The sequence below is a fragment of the Lepidochelys kempii genome, chromosome 7 (genome assembly GCF_965140265.1).
Source record: "Lepidochelys kempii isolate rLepKem1 chromosome 7, rLepKem1.hap2, whole genome shotgun sequence".
Taxonomy (NCBI): domain Eukaryota; kingdom Metazoa; phylum Chordata; order Testudines; family Cheloniidae; genus Lepidochelys; species Lepidochelys kempii.
Genome location: NC_133262.1, coordinates 125,024,882 through 125,052,201, shown reverse-complemented (window position 1 = coordinate 125,052,201; position 27,320 = coordinate 125,024,882). Strand labels below are relative to the sequence as shown.

Sequence of the window (27,320 nt, the reverse complement as noted above, 5' to 3'; positions counted from 1 at the left end):
TGAAGATAACTGGCTCTGTGGATGAGGGGAAAGCAGTGGACGTGGTGTCTCCCACAGCGGACACGGTCTCCCACAGTATTCTTGCCAGCAAGTTAAAGAAGTATGGGCTGGATGAATGGACTATAAGGTGGATAGAAAGTTGGCTAGATTGTCGGGCTTAATGGGTAGTGATCAATGGCTCCATGTCTAGTTGGCAGCCGGTATCAAGTGGAGTGCGCAGGGGTCGGTTCTGGGGCCGGTTTTGTTCAACAACTTCATTAATGATCTAGATGATAGGATGGATTGCACCCTCAGCAAGTTTGCGGATGACACTAAACTGGGGGGAGAGGTAGATACGCTGGAGGGTAGGGATAGGATACAGAGGGACCTAGACAAATTGGAGGATTGGGCCAAAAGAAATCTGATGAGGTTCAACAAGGACAAGTGCAGAGTCCTGCACTTAGGACAGAAGAATCCCATGCACTTCTACAGACTAGGGACCGAGTGGCTAGGCAGCAGTTCTGTAGGGTAAGGCTGGCTCCCGGAGTCAAGGTTTGGAGTGACCTAGCAGATCACTGGTCTGGATAACACCAGGAGAACGTCACAGTGGCAGTCTGAGAACAAGGTCATTGCCTGCACCTTGCTCCAAGAAGCATTTGATGTGGCTGATTCAGCCACCCACACCATGGCCTCTGGGGTAGCCATGAGGAGCAGCTCCTCGCTGCAAGTCTCAGGGCTCCCATATGACATCCAGCAGACTATACAGGACCTCCCCTTTGAGGTTTCCGGCCCTCTTTTCAGAAAAGACTGATTCACGGCTTCATAGCTTCAAGAATTCAAGGGCCACCCTCAAGTCCCTGGGTCTGCATGCTCTGGCTACACAATGGAGGCACTTTAAGCCGCAACCCACGACTCATTTTTACCACCCACAAAATGGGCAGGATTTTTCTTGGAGGCATAATAGAAACAACAGAAAGAGGCCTCCCCCTTCATTAGCTCTGGGCTTGCAAAACAGTCCTCAGGCCAGAAGCAGAACTTTTGAAAGTGTGCCTGGGGGCGACACACCAGTCTGGACTCTGGATCCATTCCCCCCTTACCTTCTTGTGCCGACTGTCCTGCGTGGGCCCAAATGACATTGGATCGCTGGATACTCTGTACGGTACAAAGGGGATACTCTCTCCAGTTCTCCCTCCCTTCCACCCCTCTTCAGGAACCCTTCTTACGAGCAACTCCTCACACAGGACGTGCACACTCCTAACGCTGGGGACAGTGGAAGAGATTCCTCAGGAGCTGAAGGGCAGGGGATTCTATTCCCAGTATGTCCTAATACTGAAAGCCAAATGCGGCCTCAGGCCCACCCTAGACCTGCGAGAGCTCAACAAGTTCATAAAGAAACTGAAGTTTTGCATTGTCTCTTTAGCCTCCATTATCCCTTGGATCCAGGGGACTGGTACGCTGCCCTTGACTTGAAGGATGCTTACTTTCATATTTCAATAACGCCGTCTCACAGAAGGTACCTGAGGTTCGTGGTGAACCACAATCATCATCAGTTCACAGTCCATCCATTCGGCCTGTCAGCAGCTCCTTGAATGTTTACTAAGAGCATGGCAGTTGTGGCTGCGTTCCTATGCAAGCATCAGGTGCAGGGATTCCCATACCTCGACAACTGGCTAATCAAGGGCCACTCCAGGGCGCAAGTGGAGGTGCAAGTGAGCTTCATAAGGGCTACTTTGGACAACGTGGGCCTTCTACTGAATGTACAGAAGTCAACCCTATCCCCCGTTCAGTGGACAGAGTTCATAGGGGCAGTGTTGGACTCTACACAGACGAGGGCGTACCTCCCGGAGTCACATTTCCGGTCCCTGTGCGACATCATACGAAGTCTTAGGCAGTTCCCTACCACCACAGCAAGGAATTGCCTAAAGCTTCTGGGCCACATGGCTGCTTGTACCTATGTAGTATAGCATACCAGACTGAGACTCTGACCTCTTCAGGCGTGGCTGGCTTCGGTGTATCGTTCTATTTGGGATAGTCTAGACAAAATCATCACTTTACCTCGACCGGTCCTCGAGTCCCTTCTATGGTGGCTCGACGTGTAGGCAGTGTGTGCGGGTGTCCCCTTCGTCAGACCACAGCCATCCCTTTCACTAGTGACAGACACGTCAGCATTGGGTTGGGGCGCGCACCTGGGAGACCGCAGGACTCAGGGCCTCTGGTCCCAAGCGGAGCTCTCATTTCACATCAATAAGGACAAGGTTCAACTTAGACCACATCCAGCTTTTCTTCCTAAAGTTGTCTCCCAGTTTCATGTTAACCAGGATATCTTCCAGTTTTCTACCTTAAGCCACACGCAGGCAGCAAGGAGCAAAAACTTCACTCGTTGGACGTTCGCTGGGCGTTAGGCTTCTATATCAAGCGGATGAAACCGTTCTGGAAGTCCATTCAGCTGTTTGTCGCAGTAGCAGACGGAATGAAAGGGCTTCTAGTCTCCGCCCAATCGTAGCATGCCCAGATACAGGATGTGATCCATGCTGAAATTCTTTGGGCAAAGATACCTGCCCCTCCGCTTACAGCACACTCCACAAGGACATTCCTGGCCCAGGTTCCGACCCAGGAAATCTGCAGAGCTGTGACGTGGTCCTCAGTCCACACTTTTACCTTGCATTACACCATTACCCAGCAGGCTAGAAATAATGCAGCCTTTGGCAGAGCGGTGCTATAGTCAGCAAACCTTTGAGCTCCGACCCCGCCTCCAAAATGTAGGCTTGGTAGTCACCTAATTGGAATTGACATGAGCAATCAGTCAAAGAAGAAAAACCGGTTACCTACCTTTCCAATACCCACAAACCTACCCCTCTGTCAAAGCAAACCTCCAAGAAGGAACTGAGTTGGTGGCGGGTTGGCAGGGCCCTATATTTGGCGCCACAGAGGCATGACTCCAGGGGATGCCTGGACCGACCCGATGGGTACTGCTAGGGGAAAAACCTTCTGGCTGCCATGCACGCGGCGCATGCACACCTAATTGGAATGGACGTGAGCAACATATCTTGAGGAACAACAGTTACGAAAGGTAGGCAACCATTTTTTTTAATGGCTTTCAGAACTGATGTCTCCACCAGCCCAGGTTCTATTAAGAATAGCCCGGAGAAGTTGACCTTTCTTGATACAATCTAGAAGTGTTTTCACAGTTATGCATCGCATCCATACTACAGCTGTTTTAGCAGGTGTTTCAGAGCTGCAATTCTAGGCTAGAGGGGAATTCTCTCTTAATGTTAAGATATCTAGCCTTTCCCTTTTTTAATCTCTCCGACGGAAGCTGTTCCATCCCCTCATCATCTTTGTTGCCCTGCTCCATATCTGTTCCAGTTCTAATCTATCTTCTTTGAGATAGGGCGACCAGAACGGCAGTATTCAAGGTGTGGGCGTACCAGGGATTTATACAGCGGCATTATGATATTTTCTGTTTTATTATTTATCCCTTTCCTAATGATTTCTAACATTCTGTTAGGGTTTTTTTGACTGACACTGCACACTGAGCAGATGTTTTCAGCGAACTATCCACAATGATGCCAAGATCTCTTTCTTGAATGGTAACAGCTGATTTAGACCCCATCATTTTGCATGTACAGTTAGGATCATGTTTTCCAGTGTGCATTACTTTGCACTTATACACTTAGCCCTGGTCTACGCTACGAGTTTAGGTCAAATTTAGCAGCATTAGGTCGATTTAACCCTGCACATGTCCACATGACGAAGCCATTTTTGTCCATTTAAAGGCTCTTAAAATCAATTTTTGTACTCCTCCCCGACAAGGGGATTTGCGCTAAAATCAACATCGCTGGGTCGAATTTGGGGTAGTGTGGATGCAATTTGATGGTACTTACCTCTGGGAGCTATCCCAGAGTGCTCCATTATGACCACTCTGGACAGCACTTTCAACTTAGATGCACTAGTCAGGTACACAGGAAAAGCCCCGGGAACTTTTGAATTTCATTTCCTGTTTGGCCAGCGTGGTGAGCTCATCAGCACAGGTGACCATGCAGTCCCAGAATCGCAAAAGAGTTTCAGCATAGGCTGAATGGGAGGTACTGGATCTGATCGCTGTATTGGGAGACGAATCCGTGCCATCAGAACTCCGTTCCAAAAGACGTATATATGCCAAAATCTCCAAGGGCAAATGTGAGGTGTTTACAATGCTCACAACTGCAGTGGTGATCAGAGTGGGCTCCTGCTTGCAAAGCTATGGCGTATGCGCGGGCAATCCAGGAAAAAGGGCGAGAAATGATTGTCTGCCATTGCTTTCACTGAGGGAGGGAGGGAGGGAATGGTCACTGACGACATGTACCCAAAACTACCTGCCGCTATCTTGTCCGTCAATTTTTTTTAATTAATAAAGAAAGAATGCATGGTTTCAAAACAATAGTTACTTTATTTCGAAGGGGGGGAGGGTGGTTGGCTTACAGGGAATTAAAATCAACAAAGGGGGCGGGTTTGCATCAAGGAGAAAAACACACAACTGTCACACTGTAGCCTGGCCAGTCATGAAACTGGTTTTCAAAGTCTCTGTGATGCGCCGCGTGCCTTGCTGTGCTCTTCTAATCAGTGTCTGGCTCCTCAAAATCGTACACCAGGCTATTTGCCTCAAACTCCCACCCCGCCATAAACTTACTCTTACACCCCCCCTTACTCTCACAGATAATATGGAGCACACAGCAATAACAATGGGAATATTGGTTTCGCTGAGGTCTGACCAACAGCGCCAGCGAGCTTTTAAACGTCCAAAGGCACATTTTACCACCATTCTGCACTTGCTCAGACGATAGTTGAACTGCTCCTTACTACTGCCAAGGCTTCATGAGCCATGGGAGCAAGGGATAGGCTGGGGTAGGTGTGACCGCGTGGTGCTGCCGGCTGGGAGAGCAGCCTGAGGCAGGTAAGCCTCCAGCTCACAGGAGCTCAGGATAGCAGAGTTGCAGCGGAAGAGGTGGAGCGAGCAAAACACCATTGATGAGGACAGCTAGCAGTCCTACTGTCCTGTCTGCTGCAGAGTTTCAGCGGAAGCGGTGGAGCCATTCACCACTGATGCGAAGGCACCCAGGAGCTGCTGCTGTGTGGCCAAGGCAAAAGAGCAAGAGCCCTGGAGCTGTTACATGTGGCATGTGCGGCTGCAGGATTCCTTCACCAGCGACAAAGGACAGGAATATGATGCACCTAAAATCTAAAAAGGCCCGCACATTTCCCAGAGTCACTATGCTTGATAACAGACCGTCAATGATTGCATTGGCTATTTGGATCACAGCAGCCCCCACAGTAGACTTGCCCGCAACAGCAGTGGTGACGGTGAGCTGAGCGGGCTCCTGCTTGCAGTGCTATGGCATCTGCGCAGTTAACTCAGGAGAAAAGCCACAAAATGATTGTCTGCTGTTGCTTTCACGGAGGGAGGGAGGGAGCAGCGACTGATGATGTACCCAAAACCACCTGCGACAATGTTTTTGCCCCATCAGGCATTGGGAGCTTAACCCAGAATTCCAATGGGCGGTAGAGACTGTGGGAACTGTGGGATAGCTACCCACTGTGTACCACTCTGAAAGTTGACCCTAGCCACGGTACTGTGGACGCACTCCGCCAACTCAGTGCGCTTAGTGGGGACGAACACAATTGACTGTATAAAACTGCTTCCTAAAAAATAGACTTCTATAAAATCGACCTAATTTCATAGTGTAAACATACCCTTATTTAAGTGCCTAAGAATGGGATCATAGAATCATAAAATATTAGGGTTGGAAGAGACCTCAGGAGGTCATCTAGTCATATTTTGTCTCCTCCAAAGACTCCAAATTTTTAATCTTCCATCCCCCACCTAAAGTTCTCTGGTGGTGGATATGGTGAACAAGTAGGGTAAGCAACACTACTCCGAGTCTACTCCATATGACAAAGACCAAAAGCACTTAGAACACTTTGCATGGAAGTCCTATTCATCAATGACCTTATAATTTTGGATTTCAAACTATCAGGCGGTCATGGCTAAATATAATTTCACAAACTATAATAAGTTTCTGGTCTTTATTGATCATCTTGAGGAACAGAGGAAACAATTTCTGGACATCATAATGGAGGGTCAGTTGTTAGCCAGGATGTCTCCAAGTGTCCTTGGATGCTGCAGACACTGGTGCCAGATCCATCTCTGTGGCGGTAGTTATGAGCAGTGCATCATGGTTCCAGCTCTCAGGGTTCCCAAGCATGGTTCAGAACACTGTTGAGGACCTCCCCTTCAATGGTTGAAAGTCGTTCTCAGAAACTATGGACAACTCTCTTCAAATGCTAAAAGATTCCAGGGCCATGTTAAGATCTCTGGGTATGTATACTCCTACGAATAAAAAATGATTTAATAGGTCACAAACTGCCCAGAGATCTTGCCCTGCTCTGTTCTCTGGGTTTGAGAGATCTACTGAATCCCCAAGGAAAAGACTTAAGTTCCAGAGGAAGAGGGCTGCTCATCCTCCTTCCACAAGTACCCAGTCATCATAGAAACAACAGTTTTGACACGACAGTTGAGGGTTCAAATCCTCCCACGCCTCTAGTTCAGCAACTGCAACCCTTTGCCCACCTCCCCCTTTTTCCATTTCCAACATGCTTGAAGACAGATCACTACAGATAAGGGGGTTATAGAGATCATAACATTAGACTACACCATCCGCTTTACATCCCTCCCTTCCACCCCCTTTCCCTGTCCCTATTTAGGGACCTTGCTCAAGAGCTTTTTCTGAGGCAAGAAATAGACTCTCTCTTTTGATTAGGAGCAATCATGCTGGTACTAAAACCTCACAAAGGAAAGGGGTTCTATTTGATGTATTTCCTTGTGCGAAAGAAGGACAGAGGGTAGAGACTGATTTTGGATCTAACTCTACTAAACAATTCGTAAAGTTTCAAAAGTTCAGGATGGTGACTCTGGCAGCTATAATCGCTTCACTAGAGGTAAGAGAATGGTTTTTAGCCCTCAACCTATAAGATGCCTATTTCCATATAGCAATACATTCATCTCATAGAAAATACATACGCCTTAGGAACGTTTTCAATACAAAGTACTTCCCTTCGGACTCTCCTAAGCCCCAAGGGTGTTCTCAAAGGTCCTAGTGGTAGAGGCCATTTACCTTCGTCGGGTGGCAATTTTAGTCTTCCGGTATCCTGAGGCCTGGCTGCTTCGGGGCTGATCTTACAAAGCAGTACTGTCATCAACTCAGGTGGCCCTTTCTCTTTGCCAGGAATTGGGTGTTCTGCTCAGTGTAAGAAAATCCACATTAACCCCAGTACAAAGAATATAGTTCAAAGGGGCATGCTAGGATTTGTTGACAGGGCCTACCTTCTCACGGACAGATTCATAGCTTTATCAAGTCTAATAGGACCATTCAAGGGAGTCTTTGAACCTCAGTAAAGAACTGTCTACAGCTCTTGGGTCATATGGTAGCTTGCACCTTTGTGACCAGTGATGCAAGACTACGCCTTGGTTGCTTTCAGGGCTGGCTCGGAACAATCTATTCATCAACCAGAGAGAGTTTGGACAAGCAAGTAGCTGTTCCCCTTCATGTAAAGCATTTCCAAGGGTGGTTGAAAAATCAACTCAGCGTCAGTGCAGGCATTCCTTTCATCTACCCAACTCCAACAACAACAGTGACAACTGATGCATCTCTGTTGGGATGGAGAACTCGCCTGAATACCCTCATGGCTCAGGGCAAATGGTCACCTCCGGAAACCAGTCTCCCCATTAACCTCTTGGAACTCAGGACAGTCAGGAATGCTTGCCTTCATTTCTTATCCCTCATTAGGGGCAAATCCATCGGGCTCGTGACGGACAATATGGCCTGCATGTTCTGTGTCAGCAAACAAGAAGAAGCAAGATTCCCCTCCCTGTGCACCAAAGCAATAATGTTGTGAATCTGGTGTATAGCCCATCAGATCCAAATTTCAGCCATCTACCTCCCTGGTGTTGAGAACCCCACAGCCGATACTCTCAGCAGGTGCTTCTCCCAGGATTAGGAATGGGAGCTGGACTCTCAAATTCTCCATGGTATATTCCAAAATTGGGGACTTCCAAAAATGAACCTCTGCTCTAACTCCAGGACAAGAAATGTCATCTGTTGTGCTCAAGTAGAGGTCTAGGCCGTCACGCTCTGGGGAACGCCTTTCTCCTATCTTGGATGAAGGGACTATTTTGTGCATTTCCTCCAACACTGCTAGTATTGAGAGTGATACACAAGATCAGACTCAACAAAGTCAGAATTATCCTTAAAGTACCGATCTGGCCGAGACAAGCTTGGTATCCTGGCCTGCTTCACCTATGTGTCCACCCGATGATCAAACTTCTGATCATTCATGTGGAAAAATTGGAGAGAGTCCAGCGGAGGGCAACAAAAATGATTAGGGGTCTGGAACACATGACTTATGAGGAGAGGCTGAGGGAACTGGGATTGTTTAGCCTGCGGAAGAGAAGAGTGAGGAGGGATTTGATAGCTGCTTTCAACTACCTGAAAGGGGGTTCCAGAGAGGATGGCTCTAGACTGTTCTCAATGGTAGCAGATGACAGAACGAGGAGTAATGGTCTCAAGTTGCAGTGGGGGAGGTTTAGGTTGGATATTAGGAAAAACTTTTTCACTAGGAGGGTGGTGAAACACTGGAATGCGTTACCTAGGGAGGTGGTGGAATCTCCTTCCTTAGAAGTTTTTAAGGCCCGGCTTGACAAAGCCCTGGCTGGGATGATTTAGTTGGGGATTGGTCCTGCTTTGGGCAGGGGGTTGGACTAGATGACCTCCTGAGGTCCCTTCCAACCCTGATATTCATAGAATCATAATCATATTCTATGATTCTATGATTCCTCAGCTCTTCCAAGATCCAGATCATTTACTTCACTCCAACCTAGGGGTCCTTCGCATCAGAGCATGGTTCCTCGATGGTTCGTGGGATTAGAATCTACCTGCTCTGTGAAAGTACAAGTGTTACTCAACAGTAGAAAGTAAAACTGAATTACTTACCTGCAGAAGTGGAACAGATTCAGCCACTGTTGTCAACACCACTGGCTTGTGTCTGAATCTTCATCACTTTCAGCTATCCTGGACTTACCTGTTGGACCTAAAGAAACCAGGGTCATCAATTAGCTCGATTAAGGTTCACATGGCTACAGTATCAGCTTTTCATCCTCCAGTAGAAGGGTTTTCTATATTTGCTCACCTATGTCTTCAAGGTTTATTAAGGGTTTGGGGAACCTCTACGCTCAAGTTAAGGATCACTACTGCAACTTGGGACCTCAGACTAGTACTTAGATATCTCATGAGACTTGCCCAGTGTTCCAAGACTTATTCAAAATCAGCATTAGCAGTCCAGAGTGCTCGCTGGCCAGCTATTTAAACCTCTTGATTGCAGCTCTTGAGCTGCACCTGCTTTTTTACAAATATCAAACTTTAGTAGCTGCCTTTTAAAATCCTTCTTAGTTACTGTTGGAATGGAAAGTATTTCCTCATTCATCATCATCTTCTATGAATATATCAGCTGGCTTTTTCCCAAAAACAGAACAGAAATATTTATTGAATGCTTGTGCCATTCTTTCATTATTCAATACCATTGTTAGGATTTCTTTTGCTCCTAATATACTTTTAAAAGCCCTCCTTCTTATCGTTCTGAATTCTGCTGGCCATAGGTTTTTCCTTGTGTCTTTTTGATTCCCTTTTCAATTTTCTACCTTTCCTATCTTCCAATTTATATTCATTACTATCAACCTCTCCTTTTTTCCATTTGTTTATATATTGTTTTTTTTAAATGTATACTTGCTTTCACTTCACCCTTAACTCAAATTGTTTGTAGCCTCTTTGTCAGTGGTTGCTTTTGGAACATGTAATAAAATGTTCTTAGAGAGTGCCCAGTTATTCACATTCACATTCTTTAATTTTTTCCTCCCAGTTGATTTGGCTCAATTGTTTTCAGCATTGTGAAATTGTCCCTTTTAAAGCACCAAGAGTGTGTGCGTGTGTGTTTATTTATTTCTATTTACTGGTTAAGACTTTTTTCTGTTTGCGCATTGTAAATGTGATCAAGTCATGATCACTTGCACCAAAGCAACCACTAACTTTTAGTTCTGTGATCAATTCCCTTTGATCTATTAGACTGTCCTTGTTCACTAAGGATCTGATCCAGTTGCTGCGATAGCCAGTGGGCATTGGATCAGGCCCTTGGAGAACAGAGCATTCTTGTTATCTGTATGTGGTATTTCTCTGATGAACAAGGTTATTCACCAGCAACTCTCCCTTTGTTTGAAATTCTAGGCAGATTTCTGTCCTGTCTGTTGTTGACACTGTTCCACACTGGAAAGTCTCTCTTCAGATAGGAACAGTTTTCTGTCTTGGTTAAGCAAGAGGGTTAGGGTTGAATATGCTTCTCATCTAACACTTTCCTTCCATCCAGGCGTCTCCCTGTTCAGCCTGTGCGCATCATTTTTGCTCTGGTATTCGTGAGCCTGAGATGCTGAGCGGAGGCTTGGGTGCTCAGGCTGGCATCTTGCACCTGCATTTTGGCTGGTGCCCCCAAGTGACATAAGCAAACCCCAAGTGAGTGAGATGAGAGTCTCACTGTGATCATTGTGGAGACGCCACCCCTCCATATGGATCTACCTCCGAGCTCCCCATTTCTCCTGGTGATTTCCTTGTCTGCCTTTTGGCACTTTTCACTTCTATTTACACACGCAGGAGACCAGTTGGGGCAGGAGGCAAGGATTAATTTTATTTTGGCCACCCTGAAATGGAGCTTATAGAATGCCAGCAATGGGAGTTCTCCAGTCAGGCCACAGCTGCCCTCACCTTCAGTATTTGTTCCTTTGTCCCCCACCTCTCACGACTGCCCTCTGCACCTGCACCAGCCTCGCTTTCCCCAGGCACCCAGCAACATTCTCCTCTTCACTGTCAAATCAGCCACCCTGGGGAGTTGCTTACAAAATGAGAGTCCCTCGACAACGGTGCTTTAACGGGGCTTTAGCACTGGGGCACAGCCTGGGGGAATGGTGAAAATGGTTTGGTCCCATCCGCGCTGCGTTTGGGGACTGCTGTATTGTAACTGAGTCCCAAAGGGTTATTGAGCTGACAGTGTCGAGTTAAACAAGCCACAGTTGGGCCTTCTCTAGTCCCCTGCTTACCTGCATTAAAGCTCCACGTGGAAGCTCAGAATTGGAGGGGAAGCTGTGTTTTGTTTAACTTTCCTGCTCCAGGAGGGAGCCTGCTCCCAATGGGTCTGGTCTGTAGCTAACACATCCTGTAAGGTTGAAGTGTCCCTGGTCTGACATGGCTTTCCTCACGGGGGTTCAGTAATATGTTTTATTTAGAACATTGGTGAGAATCTGCAGTTGCATTGATATAAACAGCAAATTGATAAAAGCCCCTTGGAACACAGCCATTGCAAGGTAAAAGTATTTGGGGGTGCTTGTGATGTCAGAGGAGTAGGGTTCTCCTCTGACCTTTACCCCAACTCTCTTGGCCACTAGTTTCCCAGCAACAGAATCCCCTGCTGGAAATCCTGGTCTCACAGTAGACAAATGCCTGCTAAGCTCTGTGGCTCCTGTGCCCAGAGGTGCCATGCCTGAGTTGCTCCTGTCCCATGTGTGCTGACTGGATTGCTTTGTTCCCCAGATAAAGGGATGGTGTTTGGCTCCCCGCTGACCGAGGAGGGCATCGCCCAGGTCTCGCAGCTCATCGAATACCTGCACAAGCGTAAGTGACTCTCAGCTCTCTTGCCAGCTTGCCATTCCCAGGGTGCATCCTGCTGGGGCATCTGGGGTTGCTTTAGAATCATAGAATATCAGGAGTGGAAGCGACCTCAGGAGGTCATCTAGTCCAACCCCCTGCTCAAAGCAGGACCAATCCCCAACTAAATCATCCCAGCCAGGGCTTTGTCAAGCCTGACCTTAAAAATATCTAAGGAAGGAGATTCCACCACCTCCCTAGGTAACGCATTCCAGTGTTTCACCACCCTCCTAGTGAAAAAGTTTTTCCTAATATCCAATCTAAACCTCCTCCACTGCAACTTGAGACCATTACTCCTTGTTCTGTCATCTGCTACCACTGAGAACAGTCTAGAGCCATCCTCTTTGGAACCCCCTTTCAGATAGTTGAAAGCAGCGATCAAATCCCCGCTCGTTCTTCTCTTCTGCAGACTAAACAGTCCCAGTTCCCTCAGCCTCTCCTCATAAGTCATGTGTTCCAGTCCCCTAATAATTTTTGTTGCCCTCCGCTGGACTCTTTCCAATTTTTCCACATCCTTCGTGTAGTGTGGGGCCCAAAACTGGACACAGTACTCCAGATGAGGCCTTACCAATGTCGAATAGAGGGGAATGATCACGTCCCTCGATCTGCTGGCAATGCTCCTACTTATACATCCCAAAATGCCATTGGCCTTCTTGGCAACAAGGGCACACTGTTGACTCATATCCAGCTTCTCGTCCACTGTCACCCCTAGGTCCTTTTCTGCAGAACTGCTGCCTAGCCATTCGGTCCCTAGTCTGTAGCGGTGCATGGGATTACTCCATCCTAAGTGCAGAACTCTGCACTTGTCCTTGTTGAACCACATCAGATTTCTTTTGGCCCAATCCTCTAATTTGTCTAGGTCCCTCTGTATCCTATTCCTACCCTCCAGCGTATCTACCACTCCTCCCAGTTTAGTGTCATCTGCAAACTTGCTGAGGGTGCAATCCACGCCATCCTCCAGATCATTAATGAAGATATTGAACAAAACCAGCACCAGGACCGACCCTTGGGGCACTCCACTTGATACCGGCTGCCAACTAGACATGAAGCCATTGATCATTACCCGTTGAGCCCGACAATCTAGCCAACTTTCTATCCATCTTATAGTCCATTCATCCAGCCCATACTTCTTTAACTTGCTGGCAAGAATACTGTGGGAGACCGTGTCAAAAGCTTTGCTAAAGTCAAGGAACAACACATCCACCGCTTTCCCCTCATCCACAGAGTCAGTTATCTCGTCATAGAAAGTAATTAGATTAGTCAGGCATGACTTGCCCTTGGTGAATCCTGTGCTTTGTGGCACAGGGCAGAACACTGGGCTCCAAACTTGAGCGTTTTGCTTGGATTATGTGCTGGTGCTGTGACCCAGAGTCACCTGTAGCAGCTCCTAGCCTGTCTCTCACCTCTCTGATTTTGCAAGCATTCCTTCTGCCAGAGCTGTAGGGCACATCCTGGGGCTGTATATAGCCCACTGAGTAAGGTTTTCTATATGGGATCCCGTACAGGTGGCTAGAAGAGAAATTGGGAGAGGGCTCCTTGTGTCAAAGGTCGGGAGCCCCCTCCTCACGGTGAGTGATCTCTTTCCCACTCCCTGCCGAGCAGATCTGCGAATGGAGGGCTTGTTTCGAGTGCCAGGGAACAGTCTCAGGCAGCAGACCCTGAAGGATGCCCTGAACAGCGGGTCTGATATTGACCTGGAATCGGGGGAGTTTCACTCCAATGATGTGGCCTCTCTGCTGAAGATGTTCCTGGGTGAATTACCAGAGCCCCTGCTGACACACAAGCACTTCCAAGCCCACCTCAAAATTGCAGGTGAGTAGGTAACGGGGGCAGTGATAGAAACGAGGAATGGGAGCTGAACGAGCCTCCTCGAGGGCAGCTTATGTCAATGGGCAACACACTGGAATGTTTGTCTCTTTTGGGAACTGGGTCTTCTGACAGGGGAGGGACCCAAAAGGCGAATAACCCCGAGGGTGTTTTTCCTGTGTACTTTTCAGCCCCATGGGCAGGAGTTAAACAGCATGTGGAGGGTTCCCGGGGGTGATGGAGCCAGGGTAGGCATGTCTGGAGAAGTACAATGTATAAGGGGGAGGGTTGATGGGGGTTGGAGGCGGTAACTGGTCAGTATGGACATAGCTTCCTAGTTACGGAGACCTGAGGGGCTCCAAATGGCTTCAGCTTCTATGCCCTGGCTTGCAGGCCTGATGCAGTTTGATGACAAGGGGAACAAGACCAGTACACCGGATAAGGAGCGGCAGATCGAAGCTCTGCAGCTGCTCTTCCTGATCCTCCCCCCGCCCAATCGCAACCTGCTTAAGCTGCTGCTGGACCTGCTCTACCAGACGGCCAAGAAACAGGACAAGAACAAGATGTCTGCCCACAACCTGGCTCTCATGTTTGCACCCCACATCCTGTGGCCCAGAAATGTAAGCAACACTTAGCAGCAGCTGGGTTATACTGCAGGGAAGAGCAGCGGAGCTGGGAGGGGCTCCGGATTACAACAATAGATGAGGCTGTGGGCCAGGACTGGAGGGTGCTGGCCAGGCTGTGTGGGGGACACAGGAGTGGGAGAGTGGGCTGGGCTGACAGTCAAGATTCAGGGGCCTTGGCAGAGCTGTGTTGGGAGATGCTGGTGCCATGGCTGCTGCCTGCCATAGGATTGACAGCCGTGTATATTGCTTCCTCTTTTTCAATACTTCTGAAAAGTCACCAAACTCCTGCTGTTCCTAAGAATTGCCTTGTGAGCGATGCATGTGGCCTGAGGGATGCACCGCAGCCCTTTCTCTGCAGGGCCACCTGTGCCTGCTGCTAAACTTCTGCTCTGAAGTGCAGGTGCCTGAGACTCTGGGCTGTCCTCCTGGCACAGGCTTTGGATCTGTGTCCAGTGCAATAGAGGCCTGAGCAGAGGGACAGGATCTTCCTGGAAAGTCGGCCAGCACACTCAGCCTCCTCCTCTTCTAATGCTCGTGCGTGGGCTTTGTCCCCTCTCCAGGTGACAGCAAACGACCTGCAGGAGAATATCACAAAGCTGAATGAGGGCGTGGCCTTCATGATCAAACACTCGCAGAAACTCTTCAAGGTCAGTGCGCCCCATGGGGGCCTCGGACCCCTGCTCTCCCTGTCGCTTCCACACACCCTTTCTGGAGGGGCTCTCAGGGTGCTGCGGCTGGCTGGTGACACTGCCTGTGCTCTCCTGAGAGGGGTAACTGAGAGGTGCCAAGCTAGTGACCCAGCAGAAGCGAAGTGCACAGGTCTGAGATGCCTGAACTTGGCCTCTTCCTCCTTTGGCTGGTTGAAAGCACGGGACAGAGTAACAGCACCCTCTGCAGGCCAGTTCAGGCACTGGCTTTGGCAGGCTCCGAAGCATGTTTGTTTCATAGGGGATGTTCACAAGGGCCATTTTTGGGGAACTTAGGGTCCCTATTTACGGGAGAACATCTCCTGGGGCTCTCCCGTGGCGAGTGCTGATAGGAGCTGAATCTGTATCCAGGTGGGATGTCCTCGGTCTCATAGATATTCATGCACATGGCGAAGCCTCTCCCAGGGCTGGGGCTGAGCTGGTAGGCTGTGACCAGAGGAGAGGCCCAGCTCTGCATGCTCCAGGTGCAGGGTGGGTTGGTGGGACATTGCTAAGGGGCTCTCTGCACCAGTCCAGGTCCTCTCGGGGAGGACCGAATTCATTTGCAGGGTAGGGTGTGTCTTGGCCATGCAGCACGCTCCTCAGTCATGCTAGGGTCTCCAAGGCCTGGGGCTGCCATTCTCAGCATGCCCGTTTTCTCTCTGCAAGGCCACACCGTCTCTAGGTGAGCAGTTCTTCCTCTCCTAGTCAGGCTCTGGCTCTGACCCCAGCGACTGGGTCAGTTGTCAGACCCTTTTCGGGGTGCGCTGGGCTGGCCGCACTCTCTCGGTCCCGCCGGGGTTGGCTTCGTGTCTCAGCAGAAGCGCACTGTGCCGCTAGCTCCTGTGAGTCCAGAAAGAACAGGGGGACGCGGGCACCTCCGCGACGAGCCCATTTATTGAGCCTCAGCTCCCGTGAGCCGCAGCCCACTGCACCGGGTGCGCGCCGCGGGGACTGCAGCGGGGTTAACTTGGACTAAAACTTGGAGAGCGGTCAGTTTGGATGGGCTGTCACCAGCGGGAGAGTGAGTCTGTGTGTGTATGGGTGGGGGGGATGTGAGAAAACCTGGATTTGTGCTGGAAATGGCCCAACTTGATTGTCATGCACATTGTAGGGAGAGTGGTCACTTTGGATGGGCTATCACCAGCAGGAGAGTGAATTTGTGTGGGGGGGTGGAGGGTGAGAAAACCTGGATTTGTGCTGGAAATGGCCCAACCTGATGATCACTTTAGATAAGCTATTACCAGCAGGACAGTGGGGTGGGAGGAGGTATTGGTTCATGCTCTCTGTGTGTATATAAAGTCTGCTGCAGTTTCCACGGCATGCATCCGACGAAGTGAGCTGTAGCTCACGAAAGCTCATGCTCAAATAAATGGGTTAGTCTCTAAGGTGCCCCAAGTACTCCTTTTCTTTTTGCGAATACAGACTAACACGGCTGTTACTCTGAAACCTGTGAGTCCAGAGGGGCCGGTGGGGTGTGCAGTGTGGTCCAGGGCCCAGGGGAAATGCCAGCTTTCGCCTGTGCTCACTGCCTACCTTCCCTCCCTGTCCAGGCTCCAGCATACGTTCGAGAATGTGCCAGGCTGCACTACCTGGGGTCCAGGGCGCACGCTTCAAAGGTGAGGACAGCAGATGAGTGGCTGCCCACGGGGAGGGGGCAGGTGCTGGGAGGAAAGCGTGTCACTCCCAAGAACAGGATCTGCCCAGAGAGTGGAGGGGGATTCGGAGTTAGCAGGTCCCTGGGAAAGCTGCCATGGGACCATGGCTCAGGATCACCCACGTGATGGCACTGGGGAAATCAGGACCTTTGCAGGAGGGAGGAGTTGGAGCATGAACACCATGGCAGCCCCCAGATCTAACACCAGGCCTATTATCTGTCCCCAGACGCAGTATGTGTAGTGACTAGATACTTCTTCGCTGGGCTGTCATGTTCAAACCAACCTGAGCAATTCACATTAACCACTGGGGTCAGGCCATTCTTGGTCCGGGGGCAGTACAGGCTGCTGCAGCAAGGGGGATCAGACCCTCCACTAGATGGGGAAAGAGAATTTCTCCCCTTGCTCTCCAGCAAACTAGCCCTTCCCCATCTAGCTGAAGGAACTGGAATGATGCGCTGAAGGGAGAGCTGCACCAAGTCCTTCTCGGCCTGGGGGAGCTGCTGCCCAGTGGTGTCCAGGGGACAGGAAGAGCCAGGGGAAGTCACCTCACTGCCGCCCCCATGCTGGGCACAGCTCTGATGGGTTTGTTAGTGGACCGTTGCTGCACAGCAATGGGAATGGGGTGTGACCAAGTCTTGCTCGGGAGCCGGCACAGCTGTTCCTGCGGGCCCTCAGACGCAATGGCTGGTTTGGGTTTTGTAACGAGTCATGTCGCTTTCTGGGATCGCGGGCGCGCGCACGCTGTGGAGCGCAGCAGGCTGGCACTAGGGCAGGGAGTGACGTGGGAACATGACGTGGGAACTTTCCCAGGATGACCTGGATTTGCTGACATCTGCTGGGTCCAAGGAACTCCAGCCCCTGAAGTCTCAGAAGCGGAGCAGGCTGGATCCTTGCCACCGGGAGGAGACGCAGCAGCGCACGGAGGAGGCTCTGAAGGAGCTCTTCCACCACGTCCACAGCATGCCAGACTCTGCTAAGAAGAAAAAGCTCATCCGGCAGGTAGTGTTCAATGGGCAGGGGCTGGTCCGAGGGAGCACACCACTGGCTGCAGGCTCCCAGAGGCAGGGCTCGCCCACAAAGCCACCCACAGATCCTGAGCAGGCAGGGAGTTTGGGGTGCTGTGCCCTAGAGCTGAGCCGGGTAGCTGGGTGGGGTGACTGGAAGATAACATCATTGTTGGTTTACACCTAACATGCTGCCCTGCGTGTTCTCTCTAGTTTCATAAGCATCCCGGCACTCTCACCCCTGGGCCCGATGCACCGACACCCCCAGTACAGAGGCGCACCCGATCCCGCTCCTTTAGCGGCCTCATTAAGGTAACTGCAGCTCCCCGTCAGAGCGCTGTCTGTTGCGGGTCTCTGGCTGAAGTCCCTCTCTGGCCCTGCCTGCTGCCATCTCCAATGCTTCGGGGCAGCTCCTAAATCTCACAGGCCTGGCTCTTTGCAGTGTGTTGGGATGGTCCGGCTTAGTGACGCCCCCTGCTCCGGTGCAGTGGTCGGAATAGTAAACCAAGTGTTGAGGTGCCTGAGGAAAGGGATAGCAAACAAAACGGAGACTATTCCAATCCTCTACATCAGCCCCAGGGCATACGCGTGTGCGTACGGGTCACCCTGGCTCCAGAACAGCCTAGAAGGGGCCCAGGAACAGGCGACAAGCTCTGGAGGGACTGAAAAGCCTGGAGTGGGTTACTGGAGAGAGGGGCCAGGAGAGGGATACGAAATACTGAATGGCGCAGAAAGAACAGACTGTGCTCTGGTTACCCTGCATAACGGGAGAGCAACGACGTTGGGAGACAGCACATGTAAATTATGGGGTCATCTAGTCCAAAGCATTTCTCAACCCTCTTGATACCAGGGACCGGCTTGCTGCCTTCCTAACCTGTGTCAGGGAGATCTCCGGGGCCGGTGCCGGTCCACAGACTGGTCATTGAGAAACATTGAGCTAGTCTAACCCCTGGCCAAGAGGCAGGATTTGTGGTGTCTAACCCATCCCAGAGAGATGGCTCCAGCCTCCTTTGGAAACCTCCAGCAAAGGAGCTTCACGACCTCCCGAGGTATCTGTTCCATTGGTCTACTGCTCTTATAGTTAAGAAGTTTTTCCTGAGCTTTAATTTAAAAGTAAAACTGCTAAGACCTTTCTACACCATGCATAACCAGTTGGGGAACTCACTGCCCCGGCTGTCAGAGCTAGTAAGATATGGGATTAGCGGCTTCTCCTGATAATCAGCATGTCTGCAGGTTCGTGAGAAAGGGGAACGATAATGTCGGTGTGAGGATAGAAACAGGTGTTTCACACCTTCCTGTGGACAGCTTGTGTCAGCCACTGTCAGAGACAGGATATCAGGCTAAACGGGCCCATTCTGGTCTCAGGCCCAGTGTTTGTGCCCATGCAAAGTGAAGTGAGTGTCTTGCATCCTTCTGTGACAAAGTCAGTCTGATGGCTGCAAGAGAGTGGTGGAAGACAGTATGAGAATGATAAAGACCCTTTTTCCTACCAGCTGAGAAGGGGTTACCTCAGGTCATTTCAGGACACCTGAGTCCAATTAAGGGCTGCTGGAGACCTTTACAGACCCCTCCTCTGAGAGGGGTGAGAGAGGGAGAGGAGGGCTGAATGCCTGTTTAGGGGAAGGACTGACACCCCAGGGCCTACAACAGGACAACACCCCCCCCCCCCAGCCAGGGGGCAGGGAAAGGTTTGTGTTTGTAAATTGGTTTCTCTTTGTTTGATGGAGGAGCCCTCCTAGGGCCTGCCCCAAGGCATACCTCCAAAATCCTGATAAGTAAACCCAGCAGGGGAAGAGAAACATTGTGTGTGGCCGGAGTGTGGCTGCTTTACCCCAGGCCCCACCGCTGCCAGAGGGGGAAATGCTGGGAGGAGGTGCCCGGCCACACCTTCCTTTGAGCAAACCTTGTTAGGTCAGATTTCAAGTTGGTCCTGTTTGCAGGGAGTCTTTTGCTTCTTTTCCCAACATCCAGCTGCTGGCCATGTGAGGCTGTGATTTGAACCCAGAATCCTCATCCTATCCCAGCGCTCCCCTCCCTGCTTAAGGCCTCTCACAGCACTTACCAACAACCCTCTCTTTTTTCTAACTCAGCGGAGGATGCTGGGGAACCCGCTGATCTTGGAAAGGAAAAGCAGGGACTCCACACCAGAATCCGAGCGAGTCAGCAAAGAGAGCCTCCACCTGGTAAGAGCTGGGCCTGGGGACTTTGCTTCAACAGGGGCGTGTTGGCTGCGCTCTGCTGGAGTCTGGGCCTGTGGATGATCTGTCTGCAATCAGACACGAGGCCAGAAGATGCCATTCTGGGGACAGCCCTTTGTGCAACCCAAGGCTTGGGATGGAGACAGCCCTGGAGTTCAGTGCTGAGTCTCACCTGGGCGGAGCTCCTCTGGCTCTAGTTGTGCTGTGGAAGTTCTCTCCTGGCTTCTCTGCCCTCCGTAGTTTATCCCATTATATCAGCCTCGCTCTCACACTCCTCCTAAAGCTGCTTCTCCCACTTCACCATGATCTTTGCCATGGCGCTCTCTGAGGGACTGAGCTAAAGATTCATGTTAGGAGCACAGGACCTCCTGGCCATGGAGTCCAGTCCCTGATATCTCAGGGAAGTCCTGTCAGATTGTCCCCATCATTGACTTATCAAGCTCCAGGTTGTTTGCTCCACTGCTCCTACTGGGAGGCCGCTCCAGATTGCTTCCCTGTGAGGATTAGAAACCACCTTCTCATTTCCAGCCTTAGCTCCCTTTGTTCTGGTGCCAGCAGTGTCCTTTAGCTGCAGCAGCTCTTCTCCCTCTCAGCTGTTTACCCCCAGGGTATTTATAGAAAGCAACTGATCCCCTCTCAGCCTGCACTGTGCTAGGCTGAATAAGCCACCGTCTTCCAGTCTCCTCTCAGAAGCTCACTCTCCATTCCCCTGATCATCCTAGGAGCCCTTCTCTGCACTGTTCCAATTTGAATTCAGATTATTTTCATATTTACCTCCGGGCCAGCCCTGCATCTTTCCTCTCACTCCTTCAGTCCCAGGCCCAGGTTTGTTTGGTGGGTTAATCTAGACTAACCAGCAGTTTAAGGCAAAGGCAGTCTACTCCCTGCACAGGAGATCATTGTTCTTTGTGGGGTGTGGGTAACACCATGTCCTATGCCAGTCGAGGTGAATTTGGACTTGGGTAAGAGACTAACCATCTACTTAGCATGGTCTGCTTGCAAGGAAGATCTTGGAGTGCCAGTTTATCCCCCAGCCTGTCTCTGCTCCCTCTGACCCTTCTGCTTCTGTCTCACCATTTAAACCGTGTCCAGTTACAGAGACCTCCTGAATCTCCAGCAAGTCATGGGACCCGAGCAAGGCTAAAATTGTCTGAGGGCAGGAAAGAGGTGAGAAATTCTGCACGCACAAGGTACCATACACACATGTTGATCTCACACCACTCCAGTACGGGTAAACCCCTGCAGCCCATTGCATTCTAAATTGCGGTCTGTGCCTGCCTTCATCTTGAATATGGGAACGAGGCCTGCAGGATGACAGATCCCAGCATGCAATGCTCCATTTCGGTTTAAGTTGCCTGGATCATTGTGTATTGGGAGCTACAGTGCCATTGGTCTTTCTCTCTGTATTAAAGAAGGGGGTTGCTGCAGTCTGCTGCGTGTGCTTGGCCCCTTTGGAAGTCAGGGCGGGAGTCTCATGCTGGGCTTCCATACCCAGAATGAGTGGGTAGGATGAAAATATTGACTAGGTGCAGCTGTCAGGCTGCTGGCGAGCAGAGGTGTGGCGCTTTGGAATGTGCTGGTTAAAGCCGTGGCCAGCTCTAGGGCACGGTTAAAAGCCCCCTGGGAAGGGAGTTCAGCCCAGCTCCCAGTGCTGAATGTCAGCCCCAGCCAGGCACTTCCCAGGACAGTGCTGTCAGAAAACACACGCTGTCTGAAACTTGCTGGGCTGGCAGCTGGTCTAAGAGGGAGGGACAGAGTGACACGCAGAAGCAGCATGGTGGTGGGAGAGCTGAGGTCTGCTAGGAGATGGGCGCTGGCTTGGCGGATGCTAGAGGAGGAGAAAGGAGGGTGACCAGTTACTGACCCTGTAGGGATTGTTCATACCTTGTGCCAGCTCGCAGGAGACGCTGAATAGCTGTGAGTCCTAGGGTCTTCCGCTCGCCTACCACTGGGGCTGCCCCGAGACCTCGGCTTGCGGGGAGAGAAACATGAGCCCTTCACACTCAGTTATACTCAGCCTTTCGGGCGTATTAACGGCTGTAATTCCTCTGGCCCAGGACTCCCGTAAACATCTGCAGGCCCTTGTGCCTTCCACCAAGGAGTCGTCCATCTGAGCAGCCAGGCACCAGCCCTTGTGTGCAGCAGAAGTCTGGACATGTAAGCTGTGACTAATGCCTGCTGCATCTCAAGCTGTGAGAGGACTTAGTGCCGCAGCCTCCGGCGATCCCTCTAATCCAGCTCACCAGTGCTTGGCTTGCAACGGGGCTTGCTGCAAGAACAATGAGGACGCTGACTTCTCTATGTTAATATGGGCAAACCACTATCTAACCAAGCACCTGCAGGGTGTGTCTGAGGAAGGGCTGGAGAGTCCGTTGGAAGAAGGCAGGAGCTTTGTATTCACTGGTTTTGTTCAGTGCTCCGGCTTCTCACTCTCTGAGCTTTTAACACGTTTGTCTTGTTTTCACGCCCTGCCTCCCATCAACAACCAGAGCGGTCAGCCGCGTCCAGGCAGCTCACTGCCTTACTAGCTCTCGTGCAGTAGTCTCTCCGTGCGGGTGTCGATGGAGGTCAGAGGATGGCTGCAGCATCTCAAATCCCCAACCCCAGGGGTCACTTCTGCATTCCTGACAGGCTGCGTGCCTGGCTTGGCCATGGCAGCCCCATGGCAGCGGTATAAGGGGAATTGGGGGGTGACATCTTAATGTCAAATGGCAAAGAAGCAGATTCCAGAATAAACTCTCATCATCCTGATGTTAACAGAGCCCCTTAGCTACAGTCCCTGCTACTTAAAGGGTAGTCGGTAGAAAGCACCCAGTGAAACCAGCCCAGGGAACAGACTGTGTGGTCTTTAACTAAAGGTCAGACATAATTATAGAGGGAACCTTGAGGATACTTCAGAGTGCTTGTTTACGCAAGGGCTGTGTCTCCTACCGGGAGGTGCTGGAAGGCAGGTTTCTCTGCGTCTGGAGTGGATTGTGTTTCCATGTACCTGTCACCTCTCTGCACCCTGCTTCCTCTCCCATCACACTGATTGCCAAGCCGGGAAGGTCTGTCTCCTTTCTAATCAGCCGCCGAGTGCCTGGCACATCCAGCATTGCCGCAGCACCATGCTGGTCACCTCCCAGTTGTTTCCGTGGTCGAGGTGTCTGGAGGACAAGGAGGGGGTAGCTAATGGCTTTTCACAGTCTCTATCTAGGGGGTGCTGAGCCAGGCAGAATCTCTTGAATGGGAAAGGGGGTGGGAGGGGGAGGCAGACAGGTTGTCTGAAGCTAGCATGGTGATGTGACCTCCCATCGCTCAGAAGCAGGTGTCCACGGCAGCCAGGCAGAGCCCTCGTGGGAGCAGTGCAGGGGCGAGGGTGTTGCTTGGTGGGTGCTGGAAGCTACCGGCAGCTTTCCAAGTGATGGCTGGAGATAGGTTTGCCAGGCCCAGTGCCCTGGGATATGTACCTCCCTCTGTCAGTGGTACCGAAGACTGGCCTGCGGACTGTGTATTGTAACCAATATGCTGATCACATACAGGGACTGCAGGGACTGCAGACTACCTGAACAATCAGTTAGCAAGCTGTCACCTGAGGTGCGGGAGAAGACTGGATCTTGGCTCAGAGCTGCAGAAATGGGATGAAATCACCTAGACCCAGAATAAGCCCCCATTGCAGCTGGTCACCGGCAGCTGTCTGGTTCATTAAGCTGAAGTACTCTGCTAAGCCAATACCTCAGCCACATGTCTGTGTGAGCACTGTGGTGTATGGTGATACACAAGATCACCACTGTGAAGTAGAGGCTGAATCAGTAGGGGAGCCGGCTAAACCCTTCTGAGCCCTCCTAGATGGAGCAAGTAATCACTGAAATCCAATTACAATTGTCTCCTAAGCTGCAGGGGCCAGCAGGGTAGAGCTCCATCCATGGCAGATTCTCCATGTTTGAGGATTGGTGACAGCAGGTGTGAACAGAGACGGAGCAGTGAGGTGAGCCCAGCTCTAGGCGAGGGGCAGAGCTTTGCATGCAGGTCCCTGACCCAAGTTCTGCCCTGTTCGTCTAGTGTCAGAGAAGCAGCGTGGCCAGTGGGCAGGCACTGCTAGTGGACGTAGGGGACTGAGCTAGGATTCTGTTCCTGGTGCTGTCATGCAGCGGGCATGTGACTTGCCCAGGACACCCTGCACAGTGGCAGAGGTGGGTATGCCCAGACTCCCAGTCCCCCCTTTGGATCCCTAAATGCCACCAACAGAGAGTCAATTGGAGGTACTGGATTTGTGTGTTAGTTTAAAATAACTCCCCCCTCTAAGCCCCCCTTTAATGGAGCCGTGAGTCACTTTCTTCATAAAGGTTCCAAACTGCTTCACGTTCACAGACAGCTACGAGGAAAACTGGGTTTTTAGCTCCCCTTCAAATGCCCCCGAAGCGGTGCCACGCACGGGGCTCTGTCTGGCACACAGAGTGGAGCAGCATCTCCTTACCTGGCTCAAGGACATGCTGTGTCTTTGTGTTGAGCCTCGTTTTCTAGCTAGGAGAGGTTTGTCTCTGTCCTTCCCAGCTGAACAGTATCAGCCCTGCATTCTGCATGGCTCACAAACCCCCCACCCTCTGGCTGCGGTTGGGTGTGGTGCCAAAGTGAGAGGGCTTGTAGGTCCCACGGGAAGGATGAGTCCCATGCCTGCCCTCATTTCTAATCAACAAGGTGCTCCTTGAATACTGTGGGTCCCAGATTGCTCCTCCATTGGCTCCTTCATGTTCTGGGACTCCATGGCCCGCCCCTCCCTGAGACAGCCGAGGTATGGCCTTGGGGCTCCTGAGAGTTTGGGCACTTGCCAGGTAACCCTTTGGGATCCCGATTGGCCTGGCTCAGTTCCACCAGGTCTGGAGCCAGGCTGGAGAGTCTGGAGCCCTGTCCTGGTCCTGTTCCAGTCTGCTTCTCTCTGCCTCAGCTAGCTGGGGCTGCTTGACATTGCTCTGGGGATCCAGGCTTGCCCCAGCCCTGCCCTTGGCTGCCTCTGTCCTTGCCACCACTAGTCGGAGGCTGTTGCATGTCCTGTCCCTTGACGTTATTTGGAATAGCTCAATCCCAGGAAGGTGTTTCTCGGCCGGGGAGAGTCCAGAGAGGCAGCCTGGACCAGGGAGTAAGGACCTGGCTTGTGTGTTCAGTGCAGCATCCACCAGCACATAAACCCGGGGCTCGTATTGCTGCGAGGCAGTGCCAGGGTAAATGGGCCTGTACAGACCCCCCTCAGGAACCCTTTTGTAAATAGCCTGTATCGGATACGCTGTTGGGCAGACGGATAATGCAGCCTAGCAGCAGAAACGGCAGCCGACGAGCGAACAGTTATTGCGCCAAGCAAGCAGCATTGTGTGCGTGGGGAGCTGGAGCGAGCGCTAGGAGGTGCTGCTGGCAGGTGCAGCTCCCCCCAGAGAACGAGAGCAGCAGTGATGCTGGAAAGCCTGACGGCTTGCTAGGGCCTGTGAGGAGAGACGTGTGTGTGCACCTGGCCTGAATGGTGACCCTGGGACTGCACCGACCCATTCAAACACTCCACGGTGCCAGAGACCGACTGAAAACCAGCGTGGTCCTTGTGCAGGGGGCAGCCCCTTCACTGGAGCCTGGTGCTACTCCAGTGCAGGTCGTTGGCCCTCCCCTCTACCCAGTGAGGGACAGGCCAGGTGCCCGGTTAGTGCTTCCCTCCAGCTTAGCAAGGCCAGCCTCTGCTCCTAGCCTCAGTCCTTGCGCAGGGGCATTGCCCGTCTCCTAGCTCCCCAGGGAAGGAGGGGCAATGTTCAGGCTCCTGATAGATCCCAGCCTGGCCTGGCTGTTAACTGGGTTTCTTGCTGTCCCCATTGCGGGGTTTCTGGATTCCACGGAAATACCGTCTGTTCTGCCGGGACTTTGTCCGTGGGGATTTCAGTGCAGGACACAAGGGATCACACCCCAGCTGGCAGCACCCTCCATCCTGTGCACTCTGTGGGCAGAGGGGACTCGTGGTGCATCTCTGGACATTGCCAGCCCAGCTGCAGAGCCCACAGGTGCTGCAAGAAACCACTGGGTGCCAACTCATCACTTATGGCCACAGGGGCTGTAGTAGCTACGGAGCACCCCTAGCCTGGGCTGTGCCCGGTGCCCCATCTGCTAGGAGTGGCACTGCTGGCGACGTGGCCCTAGCGAGCCTGGCCCTGGAGCTGGGGCATTCAGTGTCATTTTTAATCTTTGTCCTTATTTATATGTGCAATGTGTGATTGTCAGTCTTAACGGGGAGTTCCCATATTAAAGGCTTGTTAGCGCTCTACACTCAGTGGCTTATTCTCGGCTTCATTGGGTCACCTCCTGCTGTTTGATGAGGATTTGGGGGTTGGTTTGTTTGCTCTGGGGGGTGGGGGGATAGCTGTTGACCAAGCCAGTCCCTTCATCTGGTCTCAACAGCACCGATGGGTCAAGCAGCTGGGCATGGGCAACTCCGAGGAATGGCGGGGTGACTCGGGCAGCGGTGACCCTGCGGGATGGTGGAGGGGAGGAGGCACATCAGAATGGCCATACTGGGAGGGAGACCAAAGGTCCATCTAGCCCAGTGTCCTGTCTTCCGACAGTGGCCAGTGCCAGCTGCACACAGGGACTGAACAGAACAGGGAATCATCTAGTGACCCATCCCCTGCCGTTCCCTCCCAGCTTCTGGCAAACAGAGGCTAGAGACACTGTGAAGCCACGCTCCTACCCATTCAGGCTCTTCAAAGGTTTCCTGCAAACGGCAGGGGTCCCCCACATGTGCTGTTCCTTCAGCTGGCCTCCGTAAGAACCCCACCACTTTTAATCTGGGTGGATAAAAATCAGAAGTTTTAATTTAAATCTTTTTTTTTTAAATGTGTACGCTGCTCACTCTTTGCTTTCTGCCCATTTCATTGTCTTAAATAGCTGACGTGGATGATTTGTGCTTGTTTCCCTGATTAGTTTCCTGATTGTTAATAGAATTTTGGATTCTAGAGTCTTTTTTTCTGCCAAGAACCTTCACACTTAAAATGTTCCTCTGGGCTGTAAAAGATCAACCCAGGGCTTCATTAATGTCCTTGTTGTGAGAAGAGCTCAGACACAAACTGGATAAGCAGGCCGCCTGTGTACCATCTGCAACCAACATTCCCTTCCCATACAGTGAGCCTCCACCAGGCAAGAGCTGCAATGCTTTGCCCAGGCTGCCCTCCTCCACTGGGGCTGGCAGTCTGGAATCAGGGCTGCTGTGCTCCTAAGTCTGAAACGTCTATCCTCTGCTACCCAAAGATGGCTCCTAGGGGAACTGTTGGCCTGCGTGTTTAAAAGCAGGCCCCTGTGACTTTATTAGTGTACAGGAAATCAAACTCCCTTTGCAGTGTTAACTCTGACGCATTTTGGTTTCGAAGTGACACCGATTTTATGCAAGCCAAGAGAAGTTTTTAATAAAAATACAGATTTAGCCGCTGATGCTGCAAACACTTACACCCGTGCTTAGGCTTACGCAGACAAGCCGTGGCATTGAAGTCAGTGGGGCTAGGCGTGAGGAAAGTTACAGGAATTGCGGCCTTAATTTCCAATATTTTGGTTTTTGCCTGTAGTAGTTTTGTAAATTCAGATGA

The 27,320-nt window shown here is 51.3% G+C and overlaps 1 protein-coding gene across 3 annotated transcripts in view; it reads left to right on the top strand.

The window, feature by feature from the left end:
- ARHGAP19 (Rho GTPase activating protein 19) overlaps nt 1-26,000 on the top strand; it is a 61,547-nt gene extending 35,547 nt beyond the window's left edge. For 2 of the 3 annotated variants that reach the window (XM_073354612.1, XM_073354613.1), the window contains exons 3-12: nt 11,643-11,723; nt 13,359-13,568; nt 13,956-14,182; nt 14,749-14,835; nt 16,428-16,493; nt 17,343-17,531; nt 17,750-17,848; nt 19,627-19,719; nt 20,827-20,901; nt 21,792-26,000. In XM_073354612.1, coding sequence (XP_073210713.1) covers nt 11,643-11,723; nt 13,359-13,568; nt 13,956-14,182; nt 14,749-14,835; nt 16,428-16,493; nt 17,343-17,531; nt 17,750-17,848; nt 19,627-19,719; nt 20,827-20,901; nt 21,792-21,848 — 1,184 coding nt within the window. In that variant the 3' untranslated portion in view covers nt 21,849-26,000. The remainder of the gene's footprint in view (nt 1-11,642; nt 11,724-13,358; nt 13,569-13,955; nt 14,183-14,748; nt 14,836-16,427; nt 16,494-17,342; nt 17,532-17,749; nt 17,849-19,626; nt 19,720-20,826; nt 20,902-21,791) is intronic. The other variant, XM_073354614.1, reaches the window with a different exon arrangement.
- Nucleotides 26,001-27,320: the final 1,320 nt, after the last annotated feature.